General features: G+C 39.2%; 1 protein-coding gene across 3 annotated transcripts in view; it reads left to right on the top strand.

Moving 5' to 3' along the window:
- The window catches only part of NRXN3 (neurexin 3), a 1,622,198-nt gene extending 1,596,246 nt beyond the window's left edge, over window positions 1–25,952 (top strand). For 2 of the 3 annotated variants that reach the window (XM_032482446.1, XM_006184277.3), the window contains one exon: window positions 22,538–25,952. In XM_032482446.1, the coding sequence (XP_032338337.1) occupies window positions 22,538–23,463 (926 nt within the window). In that variant the 3' untranslated portion in view covers window positions 23,464–25,952. The remainder of the gene's footprint in view (window positions 1–22,537) is intronic. The other variant, XM_006184279.3, reaches the window with a different exon arrangement.
- The last annotated feature ends 798 nt before the right edge of the window (window positions 25,953–26,750 follow it).

A 26,750-nucleotide genomic window follows, 5' to 3' on the forward strand; every position in this document is an offset into this window, starting at 1 on the left:
AAATTCTTGATTGGCATACACACAGATTTTTTTTTTTTTGATTTAAAGTTTCAGATTGGAACCTCTGTCATATGGCTAAACTGAATAATTATGCAAATGCAGCACAATATTATTTAATTGGACCTTTTGGAATGAAAATAATCCAGGTGTGCAGAAACTCTTTGCAATCTGGAACAACCATTCCAACATATATCTGCCAAGTAACAACATCCTTGTATGTAAACAGGGAGAGGAAAACAGCTCTAGCTGCCTCCCAAAAAAATATGCATACAAGAATGAATTCGTTATAGTGCCCACAAGCCTCAGGTTCTTTGTTACGGAAGTACCACTGGAAAAGAACAACTCTGTAGACAGACTGGAAATCCAGAGAACCGGTGATTAAGCAGAATTGTCCCCACACCCATCAATAATAATGGCAAAGGGTCTCAGCCCATAAGAAGCATAACAAAGAAAACACAGAAATCCAACATTTCTTATCACTACTGAGATTTTAAGTACAGCTGGAAGAGCAAACTCCAGTACCAACGCTGGCATTCCACCTAGAGCCCATTCTCTTTGTTTTCTTGTTTCTATCTCCACCACCTTCCTCTCCTCTGATAAGGGATTTCCAGCTACCACTCTTATAGCTGTTAAGTGAGCACAGGGTATGTGCAACAAGATGCTTGTCTGGCTCTCCTGGGAGGCCCACTCCTCTTAACGTTTCCATTTCTTGAGCCAACCATTTAACTATATATGGTTTGCTGCTCAGCTTCACAAAGACACAACATTCTACATGAAAATGTCACTGTTGGAAATATTATGTATGTATTGCTCAAAGCATAGCCATGTCTCTACTTGCTTATGTCCGGAAGGATGAAAACACTTAGCGAGACACAAAAGAGGCTAATTAAATGTTTTGCCAAAGCTGGTATTCTAAGTTGATACTAGATAGTTGAAAATGACAATTAAAATCAAACTCAGAAAAGTTTCCATCCATTCCCAAAAGTACGCGGCCAGGATTTGCAGATTCAGATATCCTGTCCTCCTTTGGTACCTTTCTCTTCTCACACCCTAATTTCTTCAGAGGACAAACAGAATCATGCTAACTTTCCCAAAACACTGGGACTACCTTGTAGGCTCCATTTCCAAGGCAAGAGTATTCTCTTTGGGTCCACGACCAGGGTAACAAAATAGATCCCTCTTTTGAACCTGTCCTATGCAGTTGCCACTCACTGAGCTTTGTGAGTCTGTAGAATATTTCATTTGAAAATATTTTTCTCTTCATCATTAACAGTTTTCCTTTTAATTATATATAAGAATAAATATTAACATTACTCTTAGAATATTTGTTTTTTACTTTGAAAAAATTCAGCATCTGAAGATTTTGGTTTCTCCTTGCACATCCTTTAGGCCTCTGTTCTAAAATGTATGGCCACTTTTGCTCATGGGAAGCTCCTTTTTGGCAGAGCCTTTGCTTCTAGGGGGTGGAAATGTGATGTGTAGGGTGAATTGAATAGCTACATCTCAGATGACACAAATGAGGGGGTGAATGGAAGAAATTTGTGGCAACCAGTATAAGTATTCAAATTGGAATGTGGCCATTGTCCTGGGGTTCATATTTTTTCTCATAAGCAAAGTGGTTTGGGATTTGGTGTTGGCACAGGCAGTTAGGATTTCAGCACTAAACCACATCCCTGCACAGAGTGCATGGGTTTTGTGGTTGATGATCATAATGGTTACATAAGAAATTTGACAGTGACAGCAGGGGAACATCACCGTATCAGACTTACCCACTATTAGGAGGATGCATTTTAAATCCTGACATGCATGGAATCTGTGGATGGATACTTAATAGTCATTAAAATGTACATAGTAAATTTCAATTAGTACTCAGTTCTCTGCATTTGATTTTCAAGTTCCCACAACTCTGCATCATTAGGGTAGAATCCTTTCTTGTAAGATTTCTTTAGAGTGTTATGTAGAGAAAATAGTTATTCTTCTCAAGAAAGTTCAGCTGGATGCCACTAACAGTTCAAAGAATTTGGACTAAAATGGCTCTGTGCACTGGAAGGAACCCATTGGCAAATGGCAAAGTAGTTGCTAGATGTGATCTATAGCTATTGTTTTTATAGCTCATGCATTGTCCACTCTGCCTTCCCAGTTGGCTTTCCTGCAGCAACCAGTTCCAAGTTTAAGACCACAGAGTCAGACTTGAGTGGTTCTCATTGAAACTCTTACCAGTTGACATCTGATGCACTTTAAGGTTGTTAAGGCCAAGAGCCCTTCTTCAGCTAGGAAATGTTACACTTTTAGTGTCATCCTGGCTTGTGAGAACATTCCATCTGCTATTCTGGACAACAAATAAAACTAGCCCATGCGACTTTTAAACTGTGCTTCTCAAAGTCTGTGTAGCTTTCTATGTAGCCACCAGTCACAATACAAGCTCTCCAACAGAGAAAGAACTATTGTAGCTTTAGAATGCAGATGGATAATTATTGTGATGCAGTCTCCGAAGACTTTGGATCGAGGGTTCCAGAAAACCTCCTATATCTGAACACTAACACAGCATGAAAAATAGAGACATAGAGCTTTCTAAAGCAATGAAATCAGTCCTGCCCAACACTTTCTTCTAGAAGCTGGAGTTGCAAGATTGAACATTGGTCATTGTTTTTGTCGTACCTAAAAAAAAAAAAAAAATTCCCTGACCCACTAACTCCCATGCTGTCTCTTTTGGTCCATTGATCTATTGCTGCCTTTTTTCCATATAGGACTCTCCCAATGGCTAGTGTGCACAGTGGGAAATCGACTTTCAAACTTTCATCCTTGGATTAGTAGATGCCCTTCTTTCTCTGCTCAGTATTGCATGTATCCAAGAGGATACTCTCAGCACCTATCCTAGGATTTTGTCATCTCACTACAAGAAACACAGAAATTATTACCCCTTCCTAGGACCCACTAAGAAGGAATGTTGTGATCAGGCAACTGACTTTTGATTCTTACAGGAAAAGACAACAGAGACCATAGGCGTCTATTGTGTAATGACATAGAGTTAGGTAAAGGTAAACTGTAACTATAGTCAGTTCAAAATATTTGAGAAATAATGTTATTGAGAAATAATATTATTGAATATTATTATTGAAAAGTTTGAGCTCCATTAACATTAGCACTTACCTTCCTTAAGTCATTGCTTCTTTCAAAAGATCATCTCATCTAACTTTTACATTTATAGGCTGCAAGTAATGGAAGTCCCAATTAACTTTTTTTTTTTTTTTTTTGAGGTGCAATTGTTTTGCAGTGCTCTGTTGGTTTTGGGTGTGTAGCAAGGTGATTCAGTTATAGGATGCTGAGGACAGTTCCCTGCACTATTAAAAAAAAATTTACAGGCAATAAAATGGGGCTTAGAGAATTAAAATCAATTACTCAAGGTTACATAGCCACCAAGTAAGATTGCTTCCATGTTCTGCTTCCTAATGATATGTCTTCTCTAGGAAGGTCAGAAGAGCTTACTTTCTGGAAGCTTTGCTTGTTAGCAGGAGGTATAACCTGTGGGAAAAGAAGCAATAGCTTTCAATGGTACTTATCTCCCTGGTTTCTCTAGAAATGTATTGAATGGATACTCCCATTTCTTTCTCCTTCATGGCTTTATTCTCTGGACCACAATTAGCGGATGCCACTACTTGACAAATGTATTCTTTTTATCATTTAATAGTTCTTTTATGTTACTTTTTGTAAACATATCAGAGAGAGTTATTCTCTAGAGACTTCTATGTAGTTAAGTCCTTGCTTTTAGATTCTCTCCATCTAAACTAGAGAAATAAAGTCTTAGGCGCCATCAGTTAAACAAATCTCTTCAAATATGAAGGCTCCTTAGAGGCTAAAATGCACATACACTTAACACCCAACATGTGATATCTTTTTGTCTTGATTTGTGCCCATTTACTAGGTCCACAGGGTACACTGGAAATAACGTTGTATTTTTCAATAATTATTTATTGGGTACTTGTTATGTACCATGGTCACATTCCTTTAACTGCTCTCTTACTGTCTTTACCCACCAGGTCAGCACTGCTCCCAACCTTAAGTAGCAGTGGCCAAGGACAATTGTCCGCAGTGTGCTGCTGTCACGTCTAAATATTGGCTGTCCTCTACAAACCTGAAAGGGAGAATAGGACTTACTGAGAGTAGTTACACATGCTGTTCATAAGAAGAGAGGTAACTTGCACGGGGTTATTGCATAGCCTGGGCAGGCCTTGCATTGCTCAACTCCGGGGGCTGCTAGTTGCATAAACTACAGTAGGAACTGCTTCCATCCCTGGAACTTGTGCAGTGTAGCAGCCCTAACTTTCAAGCAGACAGATGCATGCAGCAAAACAGTATGTTCTCTGCTTCTTGCTGAATGATGTTTTCAGGGAAATAAGGCACTCACCCTCATCTGCAAGGAAAATTTGGGTTGAGCCAAAACAAAACCAAAGACAAAGCTAGTATAATAAGAACAAAATGATTGATCTAAGTTTTCATGGTGCTGCTTCAGCCTGACTTCATAACTGGCTTTGCTTAGTGGTCTTGCCTGTCTGTTCTTTAAAGGAAGAGAGAAACTGGATCACTTCGCTCTACACCTGAAACTAACATTGTAAATCAACTATGCTTCAATCAAAAATAAGAATTAAAAAAAAAGAAAGAAAAAGGAAAAAAAGGAAGAGTGGTAATGACCTGTCACAATCAAAAAATTCTGCCTAACGTTCCAAATAATACGGATTTTCCTAGTGAGTTGTTTACATGAGGGCTAATATATTTAGGACCGACTAACTGAATAATAGATCGTAAAAAATTCAGCCTTAGTTTTTTTAGATAAGAGAGACCCAAAAAAGCCTAGTGCTAGGTTATATGATTTTGCAAAGACGATACTTAGCACTTGATGAGTTTTAAGGTTCAGCTTTCACTGCTATCCATCCATTTGAAAAAAAACAAATATGATCTTTTAGCTAATAGCATTGGGGAAAACATTACTATAGATTAATACTATGAAACAGGAATAAAATTAATGAGCAAACATTCTAATGGAGTCACTGCATGTGAGCACATTAAACTTCTGCATAAAAATAGAGATCGTAAGTGGGTTTCAGGGTTTCACTATGCTGACTTCCTTAATTAAATGTGGCACAATTGTTGAAGTTAAAATCTTTAAATTTCTCAAATCTCTTTTTTTAAGAGATACCTCGTATGGTCATCATATGTAGCCTGAAAACTTAAAGATCAAGTAACATACTCATCTGAAACAGTACAAGAAAAACATATCGGGATCTGTTTACTATTACCATGGAGAAATAATTTGGACACCACAGTGAAAAAAAGATGACATAGTCTGGCCGAGGAGATATTAAAAGTGACCAGATGGCTGTTGGCACTTCTGTTTTTCAAAGCTGGCTATAATTCTTTTTTCACTTTGTAACACTAATTTGCAGCCATGCCAGTGTCTTGTCCTGGTCGTAACACCATGTCACTCTAATAGATGTGGTAGACTCCGTGGTTCTGAAAGGACACAGCCGGAAGCTAGTTCTTTTCTCTCATGGTTCTACCTGAGACAGTAAGAGTAGCATCTTCAGTGAGTGCAGAGGAAGCCATTTTTCTTCACACTTTAGAACAATTAGCAGAGCCTACCAGTTTGGGGTTTAAATGTAGAATAAAATAATAGGGTATGAAAAAAGAGCAATGTAATGAAATTCTCCAGCAATTGATTTTTGGCACATTTTTGTATAGAGGCAATGATGGATTAGGATATAGCATGAAAGAAAACAGTATGGGACAGAGATATTTGGAGAGCGTTTGTAATTTGATAATTTGAGAAAATAGGAAAGGAATCGAACCATTTGGATGATTTTGATAGGTACTTACTAGGTAACAGAAACTTCTACCATGTTACATTGAGAATAGATAAAACCTCCCAAGGCATTTATTATGTGGTCCTAAAGTCCATGTATTAGTAACTGCTAAGTAGCTTTTGATGTGCCAGTAAGATAATTATTATTCTTATCACATTTCTGAAAGTATGTATATATATCTTTATATAAAATACTGGTATAGCTAGTATCTCCTTCAATTAATTCAACATCCAGTGAAGTTTATCTCCATTTTACAGATGAGAGAGGTTATGGCTTAATTCAAGGTCACAGAGAGTGGATCATAGTTGGGATTTAGTCCAGGTCTTTTGATTATGAGTTCAACCTGATTTTGCATAAAATCCCTTCGGGGAACTTTTTTGTAAAAATGCAGATATTCGGACACTGCCTATCATCCTGTCCCCACTACACCCAGCAGAGACTGTCTGAGCAGGTCTAGCTTAAATGACCTGAGACTGTGCACAAAAAAACCCTCAGAGCCCCTCTGAGTATCTCATTGTGTAATAATGATTTCAAAGGCATAAGAGTTTGAAATAACTCTGTAGAGATCCTAGGCTCTCCTGCAGAAGTTGTTTTTGTGTCTAAAGATTAGCTTGTTTCTAATTTCCCATACTCACTGAGCACTGAATATTCACAGCACCTGGTTTGGGGTGGCACTGTGGTTTGAAGTAAAACATAGAGGATTGGGTACAGTCACAGCTACTCAACTTCCTAGTTGTAGAACTTTGAGCAAATTAACTTCTTCCAGCCCAGGTTAACTGATATGTAAAGATGTAATTGTAATGATTAAGTGAAATCAAATATTTAAAGCACTTACTGCCATGTCTGGCAGAGAGCAAGTTCTCAATAACTCTTAAGAACATTTCCCTCCAGAAGTAGGCTTCTGATTAATTAGTGTTTTAACTATATAATTATAACTTATATTTCCTCTTTCCTCCTGTTTGCGAGGAAATCACTATGTCAACCACTTGATCAGATGCATTTGTCTCTAAGCATATATCTTTACTAATCTAGAGGTTCATGTGCATTGAGTTTTTGGAATGACTAGGAAATTTCTCATAACTCTGTCTCTATTCCACAGTAGTTCAGTTTACAAACATTAGAAATAATCTCATAATATGTGTCTTGCGCATGCAGGCATCTCTATAGTCTTCTCCTCTTTGATAAATCAGCTGCTTAAGGCTCAGGGCAGACACAGTCAGAGTCACATGATCATGACACATGATCTTGAGGTCAAGTGCATGAGTCTTGGACAAGCTTTTCACGTTGTTTACGTAGTACTAATTTTCATTGCGTACAAATGCCTTGGCGGTATTGATTTATGAACACTACATTCCTTGCAATGAAGGTGGATTTAGGGGGAAAGGAGGATGTTTTCAAGATATGGTGAATTTTACTGTAACGTGTCATCAAGTTCAGGTATTTTCCACGGACAACGTAGAGAACTCAAGGGCCCTGCCGAGAAGAGGCAGCAGGTTGGAATGCCCAGCAGCTCCCACCCAAAAAACCGCCAGCACAAAGAAAATGGTCAGAGTTCTGGTCTTAGTGACAGAGTAGATGAGCTTTTGTGGAAAACAGAAGCAAAATAAACCTTCCTGAATAATTTATGACTCTATAAACACGATCATGAAGTGTCAAGACCCCGCTGTGTTTGGGTGGTGCTGTCAGTGGCCACAGGGCCACAGCAGGCGAAGATAACTGAGCACATTTCCACCACTCTGCTCACCATTCCTCCCACTGAGAATTTGTTTGGCCCGTTCCTTCCTATTGCCTGAAGACAAGCATCAAAGTCTGGCAGCTCTAGGCCTGAATATTGTGTTTATTTTATCTTTAGCTTTCACAACTGCAAAGGAAAGTCTGAGTTTTTAATAAACATCCCAGCACCAGTTTATGAAAGGGAGAATGCGTTACATAGTGATGTATTTTTCGTAAAGCTTTTTAAGCCAGCTGGGGATGAGAAGGTCCAATTTGCATTGGAACTAGAACTCAGGGAAATCCCATCTGGTTTAGAGGAGGGTAAAAGAAAATAAAACAGAATAGAGGATGCAAGACTTCAATAGTTAGTTTACAAAACATTTACCCGACGCCTCGTGTGGGAATAGCACCATGCTTGGAGCTATCGAGGACTGCAAGAGAGGGCAGTGGAGGGGTCTGCCTTTGCAAGGTGTTCTCAGGCTATTTGAGGCGTGGTTCCTTCAGTAAGCAGTGACTTCCTGGGCCCTTCCTGTGTGTCCAGCGCTGCTCTAAGGACAGTGGAGTGCTCTAAGACGAAGTCTCTGTCATCGAGGAGTTTCTATTCCGTAAAGGAATGGGCATGAATCAGCTAGTAAATACTATGCAGAGAATCATGAGGGAATGATCAATTAGTGAACAGGTATTTTACTGGGGAAGTCATGGAAGGCCTCTCGGAGGAAAGAAACTGGACCTGAACCATCAGAAGGAACAAGCTGGGCAAAGGGTGAGAAAAGGAGTGTTCTTGGAAGGGAAGCTAGAGAGTATGGCCAGAGCCTGAGACATCCTGGGTCAGCGGGAGCTGCAGGAGTGGTGGGCAGCTGGCAAGTCACAAGGGGCTTTCATAGTGGCTCACGATACAGATTTTTGGTTTGGAGAATTCTCCTTTTGAGGATCTTGATCTGTTTTCTATTGTACGCTTTTTAAAGGTCACTTTGGCTTCATAATGGAGAATGGATTTTAGGGAGTCAAGAGTGGAGATGGGAGATCCTCTGGGAGGTTCCTGCAGAGTCTAAGCAAGGAGTTGCGTGGCTTACTCTAGGGCACGGGTGATGGCAACGGAGGAGGGTAGACGTGTGAGGAGCCAAATTAGAGTCACCAGAGCTTCCTGGTACACTGGGGGTGTGGAGGGGTGCTGGGGTTGGGGCTCCACTATTATGAATAGTTAGGGGCTTGCTTGTCCACCTGGGTCAAACCCAAGAGATGGAAATCCTGGGGGAGGTGCAAGTTTATGAGGAGAGTAAAGTCCGAAGTTCTATTTTAGCTCTTTAGAATTGAGCACTCTTAGATACGGAGGTAGCAATGTGGAGCAGACCGTTGGATAGGGGTACTGGAATCTGAGAGAAGGTTTGAATTGGAAATCACAGTCATAAAGATGGTAAGTATTTATAGCCAAGGGGCAGGATGGGATCACCCAGAAAGTGAAGGCAGCCTAGGGCCGCACCGGGGGCCAGCCGAGTGCTGGAGAGATGAGGGGTCAGGACAGGAGGAGGAGAGCTGGAAAAATCTTGGGCTACTCAAGCCAGAGGAAGAAAGTACTTCGGACAGAGCCTTCACTTCTGGCTGGCTCACAGGTCACTCTTTACGTTAAGAAAATAAATCTTTCATATTACCTTCTGTCTTGGACTTTAATAGTATTACAAGGACCGAATAGTTTGCAAATAATGAGTTATATGCATATATTAGCCCTAAAAGTCCACAGAGAAGCAAAGCTAAGAGCAGGGGAGCAATTGCTGCCTTCGTGGCTTTGAGCCCTGTTTACACTTCTTCTTTCTCTTTGTTTCACCTCATCAGGATACTTAATGAAGATAACTCTTGATTAAATAAATCAGTACCAACAAGGATAACTTTTTAGAATCCCACCCACGTCACAGAGCAGAGAGCCAAGGGTTGCAAGCTGTTCTAATTTTGTAGTTAATTCAACAAATATGTACCAAAGACCTATGGTGTGCCCTGCCTGATGTCAGACGGATTAAAAAACACAAAATAAGCATAATGATTCAGCTTGTGCTTCAAGGGGCTTATAATGTCCTGAGTGAAGAAAGGCTTTCTTATGCTAATACCTGATTACCATTAAAACAAAATGAAAATAAGAATATTAATTCCTGGAAATTTCTTAATTGAGTTCTGCCTTTTTGTGTATCTTAACTAGTATTAACTCTTTTGAGAGAAAAGAGCTAAAATATGACCACAGCCCTCCATTTCCTCATGTCCTCATCTTACCCCACAGTTCCAGTGTCTGTGGGATATGTTTTTTCCAGGATTTAATGAGATTTCCACTATTGTCACCATCCTCTTTGGTCTCTTCAGTGGCGCCAAGTAGTGCTGGACTCATAGAATATAGTAACACGTTCTTGCATTTGAATTGAGTGTTCCATGTTTTCAAAGTAATTTGTACTTAAATTTACATAAACTTGTGAGCTAGAAAGGACAAGGCTTCATGATTCTATAAATGAGCAAGCTGAGGCTCGTGGGGTTGGAGTGAGGAATGAGTGACTTGTCTCAAGTCATGTGGTTTTGTAGAAGGTGTTCTTACGGAAACATATCTCAATGTGACCTCTCCACAGCTTCACTCTAACCCACAGAACAGTGAAAATAAGTACAGAATTGCGTGTAGAAATAACAAAAATTCACCACCCAAAGATGAACTAATCAAGCATTAAGAAACTTAGCAGTATTGGAGGGGTAGGGACCGAGGTTCAAAAGAGGCAGTGATGATGGCTACTTGGGTTGGGCTTTTTGAGGTTATTGTTTGTCTGATGCTGAAGCAGATACTCCAAGGATCACACTTGGAACAGCACTGACCTCAATTGTGTGGAATTCATTCTCCTCTGAATCTGCAGCCCTCATTTCATAGCTGATGCTGTCCTCTCAGCTTTGAGGAAAATAGCAACAAACTTTCGAAGAGCCCTTTAGAATCCATAAGCTCTTTCACATTCAAAGTCTCAGTTGTATAAACTTACGCTTTGAGGTAGGTTAATTGACCAGACATTACAATCTCCATATTAACACACGAGGAAACAAACTCAGGGAGATTAACTGACATTTTCAATGTCCTAACAAAATGGTGTAGTAGGCAGTGCCTCCAAGACTGGAACTCGATCTCCTGACTCTAAAATTCCTATCCCATGGATTAGATTTCAGGTACAAGGTGAGCCACTTTGGTGATGTAAGATTTTAATGCCTTTATGGAAGCTATAGGCTAGTGTGAGTGGGGAAAAAAAAAAAAGCAAGCAATTAATGATATTCATTCATTCATCAGTTCATTCAATGAATGTTTGAGTGATTATTAGTATTCCAGTTGGTAGGGAAAATAAAGATTAAAAAGACTCTATTCTTGTCCTAAAATTGTTCGAGTCTAGCTGAGACGGAGAAGAAAACAAATTAAGTGCTGTGGGGTGTTGCATTCAGTAGGAGTCTGTACAGAGTGCAGTAGGTTCACAGAGGAGCACGGAGATTGTGGGACAGAATTACAGGCACAAGTTAAGGGTTACGTAAATATAGGTAAAGAAGTCACTAACTTAAGGTTCTTCCACATGTAAACATTCTATCTTACCAGTTTTGAAAATGTAATACTACCTTTTGTAATGTTTAATTCATTTTTATCTATCAGTTTAAATATGAAGAATTACTCTAAACTGGGCAAGCAGATCACTAATACAGAAATATAGTTCTGAGTAACAGGCTTGTTGGTGTTCTGGGCTCTCTTTTCCATCTTGGAGGTTTACTTTTTCCTCTTTCTCCCTATTTACTATAAATTAGGTATGAAAAATGTTTGAGAACAAACAATATATGAACTTTCTACTTGGGACATTTTTGTTCAGCATTAAAATATATATATATGTTAAACTTTTTTATTTGGAAACAAATACCATGTTTGAAGCAGTCTTCTTTCACTCCTTCTCTGAGCATCACCCCATCTGAGGAAAAGGTTGAGAGAAGTCAGAATATATGCAGGGCTCATTTTGTAACACAAATGACAGCCATCCTCACACTCCTAGGATTCCACATTCATGCATAGTGTCTCTGCTTTTCTTCTAAGCCAAACCATGATTCAGAACTGAGCCACTGATTCTCTCAGAAGATCCCCTCCCTTCATCCCACGGACATATAGAATTCAATGAAAAGGCTTTTGTGTAAATCATAGGAGGGACAGATGAGAAGATCTGTGTTAAACATATTTGATGGAGAATCCTGAAAATCCTCACTGGGTACTTTTTCTTTCTCAGCCTTCCCTGCTTACAGTGTTTCAAGTCTCTCCCTGGTGTTGCACTCAGACTCCCACGATGGTTGCCTCTTCCTACCTCTCCCCAATATTTTGGATGAGAAATTTAAAATATTTAATGTTATGCAAAATAATCCATGTATGCCTTCCTCTTGGACCTCACCTGTACACATGGAAGACGGTGCCCTTAACAAGCAGGACCCGCTCTTTGGGAGAGGTAGGATGGCACCTCGAGTTGCTTGAGTATTCTTTGGGCTTCTCAGGCACAATTCCAAGCAGTTTAGAAACATATTTCTTGGAAACAAGTGCACTTTCCAAGATGAATTCTGAGTAATCCCATCGTATTGCATTTGATATTTTTAAAAGTCTGATTTTTGTAGTTAGACAGGGTTATTTGGACATAGTGGGGTAAAAATGGTCGCATCAAAATACGTTGTTTCAAGTCAAATTATTGTGTTATTTGTTCCCAATGGCAATTATTACCCCAAAGTATTCTTTTTTTTTAACATTTTTTATTGATTTATAATCATTTTAACCCCAAAGTATTCTTAACGCTCAGTAGAGGCATAGATGCAGAACCATGTGGTTGCTGGTAATAAAAACCTAGTAGAGATATGTAGCGAAAGATGAAAATGAAGCTGTAGCAAGATTATGTGCTGCTAGCAATATTATTTCTTGTCTTATATTAGAAATCAAACAAGATTTGTGTATATTAACTGGTGGTTGACTTATAAAAATGTGTATGCACAGATATAGTGCTATGTTGGCTTCATTTGAAACTGTGGCTTCCGTGGGTTTAAAAAATACTTGCGTTATTTTATTTGCAAAGTGACAACCATAAATTTTAGTATCCTCAATTGTTTAAACCAGTGATTTCCAGAAAAGTAAGTGGTGTCCTACTCGTATGAGTTTTAAAACAAGCAATTTTGAAATAGGTAAATTACTTAGTAGAAACCTTAGGAGACTCAAATTGCTGATAAATCTTCCTCAGAACACCTCTTATTATCCGGGAGTATATATACACTGGATGTATCTTATTCTTTAAGTCTCACCCTTAGAACACTTATGTTTCCTACTTTAGAAAATTGCCTATGAAACAAAAATATCCCATATGAATACTATTCAAGCTAACTTTGCTCTACACAAGTAATTTGATGCCTTGTGAGGCCATATAAACATTTATAGAGTCTTCTTGTACAATAAAATTCAATGTTAAAAGTATAATTATTCAAAAAAATTCAACTAAACGGTAACAAGGGTTTTTCTTTTCCTATATTATTGGGATTTTTTTTCCTCCTCCTAAAGCTTCCCAGCTGCCCTTTGTGAAGTTCCTAGACTAATGATTACCATTATAAAACCAGAGACTAAAAATCTTGGTACGGACTGACCCATGGGGACACATTCATTATTTTAAAATAAAATAATAAAAGGGGCGTCCCATAGGGGACAAAAGTCTGACTCATCCTCACAATTTATTCTATTCGTCAAACTTACCCAAAAAATTTCTTAGGAGTGGTTGGAATTGGCTGTCAGAATCAGGTGCTCTCAAGTGTCTTACCTTTGTGGTTTGCCTACCCGGGTTTCCCAGTCCTTGGTTGAACATTAATGCTCTCACAGGGAGAAAATATTTACTATGACTCTCGTGATCTCTTCCAGTAGAGGCTGAGGCCATTTCTAAAACGTCCTTCCTCTTGTCCCTTCTTCATACACACACACACACCACACACATACACATACACACACACACATACACACACCACACACACCACACACATACACACACACACACACACACACTCTCTCTCTCTTTTCTCCTTTCCTCTACGTAAAGTGAGTGGAGTATTTTGTTTTCCAGATGTTCTCTGGAAGACTGACACGGTTTCCCCAACGTAATTCAAATAAACTGTACCCATTTCCTGAATATCTTGTGGTTTACTGCCACTGTGCCACTGTGTTCTTTAAGTGGAAGAGTGAAGAGGGATTTTGCCCCTATTACTTAAAAAAAAAAAAACAGCTATTTCCCCATTTATCAGGTTCATTTGATTAACACCCTTCTCACCCATGGTGCCCTGCCAGTTTGGCCAAGCCTGAGAACACATAAGAAGCAGCATTAATTATAACCCCTCTGTGTCTTACAGAATGTGCTTTCTGAGGCTATGAATGAATATGGGCTAAGTTTCCTAGAGCAGAACACATGAACCCACATGTATTTTTACCTCAATTCCTGACACTACAGGCTTTACTTCAACCCCCAACACACGTACACGTATACATGCACACGCTTACAAGAACAGAATTGGCAAGAATCCCCGGGATGCCCTTTGCCCCTACTGGAAAGGCATGAAACTAAATCCAGTACCTTCCTCCTACTCCCAAATTGGTTTTTGTCTTGCTGACCTCTTCCCAACCCTAGCTTGCTGTTCTGTTTTTCTATTTTCCCTAAATGCAACTTACTTTAAGCATGTATTAACTTGATTAATATTCCTACAGTTAAAGGATGATAGACAATTACCCATTTGTCAGTCTGAGCCTCTTTCTTCTCTCTTAAATGTCTCCTTATGACGTACATCCAGACTGCACGCCCTTTTTATTTTTTTAAAAGATGCAAAACTGAAACAAAAGCATTTTTAAAGGAAATGCAAAATTTATTTTTCAAGAAAACACAAAATTTGTTTTTAATGTTGGCTATCACCAAAAGGGGAATCAATAAGCCAGAAAATATAAAGCAAAAAAAAAAAAAAAAAAAAAGTGTCCCCTGACTGCTCTGTCTGTGCCGGCTCAGCGTGTGCATCTGGTTGTTCATCTCTGAAAGTGTGTGGAATACTTTCTTCTTTAAATTATTTTTTGTTCTTTGCTCCCTTCTTGTTTGGGAATTAAGTGCTTTTTGTATTATATCTATCTATCTATCTATCTATATCAATGTGTTTCTTTTTAATTGCTAGATCTTTAGATTTGGTTTTACCCAAAACTGTGGCAAAAAAAAAGTTATGAATTGTTTTCTGCAATTTTTCCCCACTCCCTCTTTAAATGTGGAACAACTTCAGCTGCAGCATCCCCACATCCACATCTCTTAAATAAGCCCAGTCTCACCTAGAGTCATGTGCTCAATGGGTGGCACGGGGAAGGTGGGTGACGTCATTCAGACAGTAGCCTTTCTATAGAGGGAAGTAATGAATGACCCAGCAAGCGGGCTCCCTACACGGCTATGCCTTTCAGTCCCCTCTGAGGATCTTTCACACCCCCCACCACACACAACTCGAGATGGGGCTGTGTGGCTGCCGATGAAGTTGTTCAACTTGAATGCATAAATCTAGTCTCCTTGTTTTTGCTTTTAACCTTTGGATCATTATTATGAATATTACTATTATTATTTTATGTATTTTGGCTATTTTTAGTACAGAAAAAAAGTTAAACTGTTTTTATTATTTGAAAATCTTTAATGAAAACTGTCATGATTTTTGGAGTAAATTGCATGTTGAAGAAGTTGCAGCTTAGGGTGTGTGAGATTGTCAGTGTTAGAGTTCTGTTCTTTATTTCTGTAGATGGGCATGTGTAGGCTCATTTGTTTTTGTATATTGCCCATCCCTTCCTTACAGCCAGAAGCTCTAATGCAGCTAGATCACTCCGCGCCGCCCTTACATGGACATGGCGACTCACTTACACATTTACTCCCATCATCTTCATCTCCTGTGTCGTACACTCATAGATATGACCCTTCCCCTTCCGTATCTCTCCCTCCCAACCCCCTCCTTTCTCTAGCATTGTTCAAATCTATGTGCTGTCATCCATCCCCTTAAATTAAAGAGTCTAAAACTTGTCAAAAAGACAAACAAATGTACAATTACATCTATATCTGAGAACCTCTAATAATGCAGAAATTCATTCAAAACCCTCTAGATTGATAGATTTTTTTAAAGGCAAATTATAAAATTAAACAGGTTTTTTAAAAAAATTTTTTTTCAACCATTGCAATCAGAATTATTGCAAATTCAAAACTGATGCCCTCCCCAGCCCCTCAAAGTAAAAAAAATTGTTAAAGTGCAGATTTTTTTTCTTTTCATGTTATGTGGTGTGGATGTATGTGTTGTTGCCTCCCTGTATCATCCTCTGTTGTAAATTATTATATTTGAAAAATTAGACATTTTGCTCAAAAGTTCTTAAAGAAATGACAACAACAACAAAAAAGCAAGTTACAAGAATGTGGCAATTCTATTTGTCCAAGAGCATTCTTACACAACTTTCTTTTGTAAATTTTTCTTTCATGCCAAAAAACATGCGGGCAATTTGTTGATGTAAGTTGACTATAAATTAATACAGTATGTTTTTTTTAATTTAAATTATTTTGTCTATATGGATATGATTTCTTTCTTTGTTTTTTTCTAAAGCAGCCTCTTATTTGTTTGCTTTTACTTTTCTTTGTGTCCTTATATTGTGAATGCCTCGTTAATGTTATCTGCTCCTTCCCTCCAGCTTACTTTGGCCCTGACGTTGATTTTATTTCCTACTACATGATTTTGAAGACAGTATTACATATTTTATTTCATTTATGTCTGTTTGCTTAATTTTCACTGTTATGTTTTGTGCTGATTTGCTACTAATAATCAATGTGAATTCTACTCTTGGTTGAAGGGTGTGGGTAAATGGCTCTTACCATCTGAAGGAAGCCTGGCCTCTTTGCCTGAACCAACTTTTAAAGCCTTGAATGTAATGGTAGGCTCTACAGTGGGATATGAAATTGGATGCAACCTATGGGAGGCCTGTCCCTGAAAAGAAAATTAGTGCACTCCAAGTGTTATCAGTGGTAATTACATCCTAATTTAACGGCTTAGAAAGCATTCAGGGAAATCAGCCCTTTATTTTCCTTCGGCAAAGGGAAAATAAGGTACTCTCAAGTGACTATGGTAGAGTTTGGTTATCCAGGATTAAAGTATCACCATCACCACAAACTATAAAATCAGTTTTACTGAAAATAAAGACACCAAGAATCCCAAGTGTTTTAGACCATTGTCCTATAACGTGGTGCCTTCCGATGTACAGAACTACTGGTGAAAGCACACAGGCGCGCGCGCGCGCGCACACACACACACACACACACACACACACACACACACACACACACACAGAGTAGGCGTCCAGTTCTCTCTCTCCCTTCTGCCCCTCTCTCCTCTTCTTCTCTTTCCTTGTCCCTTTCTATTACTGGTTGCCATTTCTCTCAAGGATTTAATCAGGTGAGCTTTAAAAGGACCCTAAGATCCTCCCAAGAAGAAGCATGGTGATTTTCACATCTAAAGTTTTACTAGGAAACCTTTCAGGTGGGTATTGCCATTCTGTGTGACTCTGTGGTGATGCTGTACCTTTACCTCAAAGGCATTTGGCTCAGGATTGCCTCATGTGCCTCTGGAAACAGAAGATTGGCAAGAAGTGCTATACAATTTTTAAATAAAGAGGTTACTTGCTTCACTTTAATTTTAGATATTAGCATTATCTGAAACTGTTTTAGAAATATGAAACCGAAGGGTGGATAAGGAACACGTTTCCAACTGAGAAGCTTTAATGAATTGGCTTTATCTGCCTTGATTTACATTATATTGTTTGGCACATTGGAAGATATTTTGGGTTTAAAACTAAGAACCTCCTGAATGGAGTGTTATTTTATCTGACTGAATTGAAAGCTTTTATTTTTGTTGAGGATGCTATCCATAAATCAGTTTAATAAAAGGCTAGTCATTTGTTTTAAATGCAGGCTCTTATGACTTTAGGCTTGTTGCTTCTGTGAATACTTTGGTAAGCATAGACATCTGGTGATGACTGACTCCATGGTCTTTGGGCAGTGGAAAAAAAAATTATCAGCTGCTCCAGCATTTCTGAGGAAAGTCACTTTTGATTAATCCAAATAAACATAGTCTTAAATAGCCTCCCACACTCTAAGTTATTTCTAGAAAGGATCTAATAGTGGGAAAATTACATTTCACCTCCTTATCTCAAGTAATGTGTGCCCTTGGACTCCCCCAAGACACTAGAAGTCACGTCTCCCACCATCTTGAGCCTCAAGGCCCGCTGGGGGTTGAATCTTCCACCATCCTGGTGTTAATTGCTGTATTATTCCTTGAATGGCTGTGCCCTGCCCCCTTCCTTCCTGTCTCAATCTTACCTGAACATATATTGAAAACAGAATCTGTAGCCTTTTAGACTCAAACCCATTTCAGATAAACTAGGGGGAAAAAATGTCCTACCTAGAGATTCTCATTTCATTAAAATGTTAATTTAAAGTTGAGCCCCTTTGAGACACTTGTGTTTTTCTGGTGTCTTCCTCCCAGGGACTTGCTGTATCTGTCCATGAGTATTTTTTCTGAGGATGAACGAAGAACAATTTCACGGTTACAAGCTTCCGGATATGTATGTGTTGCACGTAGACACTTCTGTGGCACCAGATAACTAAATGATTGTCACTTAGTAACTAATTTAGTGGTGAAAAGATGATTTCTCCTCATTGTATGTGAACTTCTCAGCAGAGAATTAGACAAGAATTCAAATAAGAGAGGAGGTAAAGAGCCTAAATATAGACAAAAAAATTCAAGGAATTGGAGCATGGTGACCTCCCCCAGAGTCTTGCTGTCGGTGTCATTGTTTTTCGTATTTTTGTGACTCCTTAGACTCACGAATCTCCAGAGAGGCAAAGGTTGCAGCCACACTGAAACTCCATCCTGCTCTTCTTGTTTTTTGAGATGACCCACTACATCACCATCACCTACAACATTCTCACAGCTCAGAAGAGTTCTATTAAATTTTTAATACACTGTCTTTTTCGGTGGCAGAGAGCCCCTTGTGCTGAATATCAGCCCTAGACACATGAATTATATATCTATAAATACACTCATAAAGCCAAAAAGCAGGGCAGCCTTCAGGGCTAAAATAGACCTTTTATATCCCTGGTGATCTCTCTGGTTTAAAGAAAAGCACAACCCTGTCAAGAAAGGGTATATATTCCTGATTTAAAATGCTAACTTTAAGGAATACAGATAGTTCTTATTCCAAACCAAAGAAAAATTCTGGGGATGGAATAGTAAAATTAGAGTTTTGATGGATTACAGGTTTTGCATCTCTCTGCCTCTTATGACTTTAGGCTTGCTGTTTCTGTGAATACCTTGTTAAGCATAGACATCTGGTGATCACTGACTCCATGGCCTTTGGGCAGTGGGGAAAAAAAATTATCAGCTGCTCCAGCATTTCTGAGGAAAGTCACTTTTGATTAATCCAAATAAACATAGTCTTAAATAGCCTCCCACACTCTAAGTTATTTCTAGTAAGGATCTAATAGTGGGAGAATTACATTTCACCTCCTTATCTCAAGTAATGTGTGCCCTTGGACTCCCCCAAGACACTAGAATCGCCCTAAATCTTAAAGATGGATTTTGATATTAAGATGGTTTATACGCCCCAACTTACACACCTGCCCCAGCAACGTCACATTTACAATCATCTCAAGTTTCCCACCTATTTTCACTAAAATTCCCCTGTGTAACACCAGCTCCCGCATCCCAGAGGACTCTCTTTTAAACTAAAGACATTCTTCTAATTCCTTGAGATACCAGGAAAAGGGAGTTATGAAAGTTTCTACCATTTCATTGTTTAATACGACCAGAATTTGGGCTCATAGTTCCCTGACCAGGGGTGGGGTGGGGCATGATTTATCATTTTTATCCCTGCTGCCAGGATTAATAACAAAATGGCAAAGGAAATTGAAGATTAGCAGCGTTAACAGATTCTGGTATTTAACTCTGCAATAGCGCACCCATCATTTTAGTTCTGAAATAAGCTGTCATCCTTTCACTTAGGGGCTCACCAACCTTTTAGAAGCTCTTCGTAAATTAGTGAGATCCAGTCCCTCTTTCCAACCACTATGAAAAAGATGATTTTTTACTTTTTTTTTTTTCCTGCCCCAAGAGAGATGCTCACATTAGGGTGTTGAATGAGAAGAGAACGGCAAAGGAAAGTGGGAGTGATTCAACGGCAGAGTGAGCAGTTTGTAGAGTCTGTAGATTTTTTTTCACAACAAAGACAACTGTGGAAGCTTTAGCTGGGATTGAAAAGAGAGTGGAAAAAAAAAAAAAGAAAACAGGCAAATGTGAAACTCCAGTTGGGTGTCACAGATGGTACGCTAACATTGCGAATGAATGCCACTCTGCAGTCATGAAGACAGTGCTCTTAATGTCACTTAAAGGGACGCTAGCATCCTACTTCACAATTGGCCTTTATATTTAAGTTATTTGTGCCAGGGCTTTGCCTCCCAACAAATCAGTCATTCCTGTCTCTCTTCCCAGTTTCCTCTCTGCTTAACATATGTTGGGTCGGTGTTTATCATCTCCCTAAGGAACAAATCACTCTCGGTACATGCGTCAGGGAAAGAACACACCTGCTAAACCTTTGTTCTAGGAGAGGTGGGTAAAAAAAAACCCTGTCTTGTTCTCTGAAGGAAAACAAAATCATCCCTGAGCAACCCCTAGGGACCCTTTAAACATGGGCCTTCACTCCTGTCTCCCTACTCTCTTTTCTTACACAAACACGCCTTCTTCTGTGTATCATCTTCAACATAACACTCAGGGCCTCCCCAACCAGAGGAATAAGGAGAAACGGTCCCTCAGGGTTAGTTCCAGGACTAGCTTACCTTTAGGGACCTGTGTTCCAAATCCCAGTTATAAAAACTAGCAAAAGTGTGTAAATTATGCATTAAATAAGTAGCAAGGCCTATAAAGTATATATGTTGACAATGTGGAAAATGGGCATGCGAGTCCAGTAAAACAAGTCTGAAGCTTCGTCAGATCTGCCAAAATCAGTTTGCTGGATAGTTTCAGACTCTGAGCACTAGAAGAGAAGCTTGGGGTTTAGAGCACAGAGCAAAATATCATCTTGAGATTCTCAGGAAGGTTCTTATTTTATTAGTAACACCACTGGGTAGGCGGGGGATGACGGTACAATGCTCCACGGTCCCTTCCCTTCCTAAAGATACCTACTATGGACATTACTGCCACCCTCATGACTCCAGTTCTCTCTGCAGAGAATAAAGGATTTGATGTGGACACAAGCAGGTTTTCTTAGGTGTGCAGGCGCTTTCTTCTCAGGAGGACTTTTTCTTAGCACACCTGAAACCTAGGAAGTTTAGCTATGGCAGCTCAGAAAGACTTCAGCCGTGGTATCATACCAGCATCTCAGCCGTCTGACCAACGGCGGCAGGGAACCATCATGCCACACCTACCGGAGGGCTTTTAAAAAACAATAGTTGGAATAATTTTTTTAGTAAAGTTAATAAAGAGACATGAACTGTGCCCTCTTGAGATTCTTTCTCTGTTTGAAAAATGCCATTGTAACGAGACACAGAGGAGACCTTGAGGGATAAATTGGGAGTTTGGGATTTGCAGATACTAAGTACAGTATATAAAACAGATAAGCAGCAAGGTCCTACTGCATAGCACAGGGATCCATATTCTTGTAGTAACCTATCATGAAAAATAATATATGTGTGTGTGTGTGTGTAGAGCTGAATCACTATGCTGTACACCAGAGACTAACACAACATTGTAAATAAACTATAATTTAAAAAAACCAAAACAAAAAGAAGAGACCTTGGTTATCTTGCTTCTGTACATGAGTAATACGTTTGCCCTACAATTAGGTGAGTAACATTCACCACAGGATATCTGCGGTAGCCGTGATTTTCAAGGCACTGTGTGTGGTTCAGTGAACTATTCTGAACTTCCTTTCCTGCCCTGGTCGTAGCATGTTTATAAATGCAGTAACTAGGGTCTGTGGGTAAACTGATAAATCTCATCCACTGCAATTAAGGATCACTGATTTAAAAAAACTCAATTTGCTATCTCTACATTTCTGGATCTAAAAGTGAGTTTCCAGTAAGTCATGGGTATGCAGGCCGGGTATTTTTAAAATCTAGTGTTCAGCTCAGCATATATTGCAGACATCATAAAAGCAGTGTCTAAACATAATATTGGACCAGGGCAAAGCAAGTTGTTCTTTTATAGTCAGGGGAGTTTCTGGAAAAGCCTAGTCAAAATGGGTGTGTTAAATGAACCTTTTCAACCTCTTGGAATTTCCCCTTACTTAGAATACAGTAAATGAAGACTACACTTGATAAATGAGAAATAAAAGGCAGTGACTTCAAGTACTGAAGGTGAGGTCTTTGGGTTCCCTGATCTTGATCTCAGTGATCTGAAGAATTCCCACCCCTATGGGAGAAAATGCGTAGAAACCCAAGAAGAAGAATAAAGAAGTGCTGTGGTTCACAGATTAATCACATGCATGTGTGCGTGAACACACACGCACGCACGCGCACACACACACATCACACAGCTTCAATCGTCAGTATTAGCAGTGGTGTCATTGAATGTCATCATCCCACAAGCAGATCCTGGGAACAGCCTATTTGAATGCTATCAAAATAATTACTTGAGAGTATCTTTAAAAATCTAAGCCCCCAATCTAAGGATTTTGGGTTTTGGTGGCAAGAGGCATATGACGGGCTCTAAGTCAGCCTAGCATGGTTAGACTACACGTAGAGAGGATCTGTATGTGGATCCAAGTCGTTTTATGATTTCTGAGGCGCACCTGTGAACGACCTTCACTGAGCGTGCCTGTGAATTGTGTTTTTCTGTGAATATACTAATTCTGTTTTTCTCTCTCTTTTCAATCCCAGGAGGTGAACTAGTTATCCCTCTTCTTGTAGAAGACCCTTTAGCTACCCCTCCTATTGCTACTCGTGCACCTTCCATTACACTCCCCCCTACCTTCCGCCCCCTCCTCACCATTATTGAGACCACCAAAGATTCCCTGTCCATGACCTCTGAGGCGGGGTTACCTTGCTTGTCGGACCAAGGCAGCGATGGTTGTGATGATGATGGCTTGGTGATATCTGGGTATGGCTCAGGGGAAACCTTTGACTCTAACCTGCCCCCTACTGATGATGAAGATTTTTACACCACCTTCTCCTTGGTAACAGATAAGAGTCTTTCCACTTCAATCTTCGAAGGTGGCTACAAAGCACATGCGCCCAAGTGGGAATCCAAGGACTTTAGACCTAACAAAGTCTCCGAAACTAGTAGGACTACTACCACATCTTTGTCCCCTGAGCTGATCCGCTTCACAGCTTCCTCCTCGTCTGGGATGGTACCCAAATTGCCAGCTGGCAAAATGAATAACCGTGATCTCAAACCCCAGCCTGATATAGTCTTGCTTCCGTTGCCCACTGCCTATGAGCTAGACAGCACCAAACTGAAGAGCCCACTAATTACTTCCCCCATGTTCCGTAATGTGCCCACAGCAAACCCCACGGAGCCGGGAGTCAGACGGGTTCCGGGGGCCTCAGAGGTGATCCGGGAGTCCAGCAGTACAACAGGGATGGTCGTCGGCATTGTGGCTGCTGCCGCCCTCTGCATCTTGATCCTCCTGTACGCCATGTACAAGTACAGGAACAGGGACGAGGGGTCCTATCAAGTGGACGAGACGCGGAACTACATCAGCAACTCGGCCCAGAGCAACGGCACGCTCGTCAAGGAGAAGCAGCAGAGCTCGAAGAGCGGCCACAAGAAACAGAAAAACAAGGACAAAGAGTATTACGTGTAAAAACGACACCGCCAACAATACGTGAATTGAAAACACTGAGATATTTATTCATACAGATATAAATCCTGGGAACAAACGAGATTTGACAGATGTCAGAACTGTTATAACTATGAGATGGGGTGTACCATGACTCTGGTGGGGAAAATCATTTTTAAAAGAACACACACAAAGATGTACCTACCTGTAAAGTTCAGTCATGGCTGCTTGGATTCAGTCATCGCCCGGAGACAGAAAGTTCTTTCTGCCCTGCTGTATCATAAAGCACACACTTTGCGCCCTGGAGCAAGCAGGTGGCTCCCCTACTTTCACAGACTTGGAAGCTTCCTTCTCTTGAGGACCTTTCACCCAAGGTAGAAGACTTTATGGCTTACTTGTTCCATGACTCCAAGTGAGTCTGTAATGATGTTTGTGAAGCTTGACTGTAACGATGTTTTTTTTTTTCTTTTGGTTTAATTATGTAAAAAAACAAAAACAGAAAAAAAAAAAAAAAAGAAAAAATTTAAAAACAAACAAAAAATCCCACTCTTATCTGGTTCTGGCCAGTGTGCGTGTAAATTTTCAAGATCTGAGGGGAAAAATGGCTTTTGGGTTTTGGTTTATTTTTTGAGAAAAACTGGACATAAGAAGGGAAAAAAAAAACCTCAGAAAACAAAAGTAAGAGAGACTATTGCCATATGAACTCAAAAGCTACCATGGTGTTCACTCTACATATCAGGTTGTGGTGGTTCTAGAATCTATTGTTTGTTTCCTATACGATGCTTTGCTGAACACATAGCAAAATCCTGTGATGGATGGTCATATTGATTTGAAAAGCTGGTCCTTCAGGATCGAATTCCAGAATGTGCCACCCAAGCCCTGAAAAAAGTGGGATGAGGGCTGGTTTTATCAGAACTATTGGCTTTACTTAACAATATTGTTCCTGTCCATGAGCCCAGCCAAATTGTGGTAAAGGAAAAAGCCCCATGAATGAGAACAGAGCCTTTCCTAGGGAAGGGGAAGGGGTGGGTGGGCTGGATCTGTGACTGATTGAAATGCATGCAAATAGAAAAGACAAAACAAAAAGTCTGTTAATCAAAACAGATAATAAGGGAGTTCAACTTCTGATGGAACCACAAAAGGTCACACAAGCCAAACATGGCATAACAGAGTGCAGAATTCATAGTTCTTCCCCCACCCCCAACGTGATAATGTCTTTCATAGTGGTTTGGTTTAATTTTGTAGCCTGACATTTATGGAGAACTCTGTCGTTCCATTTGCTCACGTCTCCCTTCACCCATCTTTTCTAAAAGTAAATAAATAAATAATAAATGAATAAAGCTGCTGTGACACACACAAAAAATGGAATTTAATAGTATAATATATATAAATAAATATATATACAGATATATTTATCATGGTATGTTTGATGGGATGACTGAAACAGGAAAACTGTAAAAATCTTGACGTGGAATGAGAATGTTGTTTTAAAAGAAAATAACAAAACAACAAAAAAGTTAACCTTAAAATGTGAAGAAAGTGTGAGTTTTCATTTTGTCACAGTTACCTGTGTCAAAGAGAATAAAAAAAATCTTCTCAGATTTTGTTTACATATTTTACTACATTTTGCTGGTATAATTCCTTAGCCACCTGTGTACAGACTGCTTTGAGAACTGTTCTTTCCTTTCTCTTTGTTGATTTCAGTTTGTTTGGTTTCTGTTCCAGTTGTCTTTCTTTTCGAAAAGAGGGAACAAATGTACAGAAAAACAATAAACTGGTTGTGTGGCCATACCTATCCCCAAAGCAAGAGACAAAGCAAGACAGATATCCACACAAAAACGAAATGTGTCCTCTGGAGGGTCAGATACATACGATTTCTTTTGTACAGATGAAAAGCAATCAGCTGTTTAGATTTAGAAATCGACTCTTGCTGGTCCTTGTAAGTTGCATGAATATTTGACTTTGAAAAAATAAAGACATGGGGCAAAAAGCGCAACTTAAGCAATGGTAGCCTTTACTAATGTGTACGGAAAGAAGTGTTCCTCATTATCTGATATTTCAATGTGTTAAGAGTTTTGGATTTTTTCCTTTTTGTTGTCACTGAAAAAGAAAGGATTATGAAGTGGTATCGAAGCACGACATTAGATAACCTACATGGCCCGACCTATATGAAGTTGATGATATCTCGATGTCTGTGAAAGATTGCTGTTCTTGGAGTCTTGAGGTCTTGTGAACTGATTTCCTGCTCTCTTTCTTTACATTTTTTTATTCGAGTAAAAATACATTTGTTATCTTCCTTTCAGTGTAAGCTTCTATTTGGACAATTTTATGGGAACATGTGCATTCTGTATGTGAGCTTCTATCATATTCCTGTTGTTTTATGAACAGACTCTTTAAGGAATTTATTTTACAATGTTGTGAAGTTACTGCTTTTCCTTTTTTCTTTTCTCTTTTATTTCATATTTGCATTTTCGTTCAAGGATATGCTTAGCAATAAAATGTTCTTCCCAAAACTTTGTATGATGATGCATTTTTACTTTCGAAACATTGGTAAAAGATCAGTCTAAATGTGTCATATTGTATTAAAAGCCAAGTAAGCTACGACCAGGTTCATGTAAAATAAAATATTATGACCTGTTACTAATTATTTATGTAAATTTATCAAAAATGGCATATTTGGGGGCTAAACGAATATTTTCTGTCAACTGAGGCATTATTATTTAGATTGCTGTGATAGAGTAGCCAGGAGGGAAAACAGGTTTTGGAGCAGGTAAGATCACAGAAGTATTGTATTCTGAAAGAGGTCATTGGATACTCTATTTTTAAAGTTTTGGGGAATTTTAAGTATTTGCTGTAAGTCAACAAAGTTTCAACAGTTTTCTAGAACCATATTCATGTTTGGAGCACTGGAAAGCTTTAGATGCCTTCTTTTCCAAGCCTCCCTCCACACTGAAATGTTTTAGAAAAGCACTAAATCCAAAATCCAGATTTAAATGAGTGCTTAAATTTTAACAGCTTCTTTTTAGATTTTCAGACTGTAAGATTCTGCAAACACTCATAGCTGGAAACTTTCTCTTATCTTAGATGTCCTTGATACGCTGGTTCCTTAAGCACTTGCCTACTTTGCCAGTTGGATAATCCATCACAATACTCTCCATTTTTCACCATGATCTAGAAATGTGGATTAACCGAACACCTGTACTCTAGCCATATGTTGGTTACCGGTTTTTTTTTTTTTAAAGAGTTATAATTAAAAACGTAAAACAAATATAATTGAACCCTGTTCTTTCCAATTTCTTTAGTGGAATGGT

The sequence above is a fragment of the Camelus ferus genome, chromosome 6, assembly GCF_009834535.1.
Source record: "Camelus ferus isolate YT-003-E chromosome 6, BCGSAC_Cfer_1.0, whole genome shotgun sequence".
In the NCBI taxonomy this organism is placed as follows: domain Eukaryota; kingdom Metazoa; phylum Chordata; class Mammalia; order Artiodactyla; family Camelidae; genus Camelus; species Camelus ferus.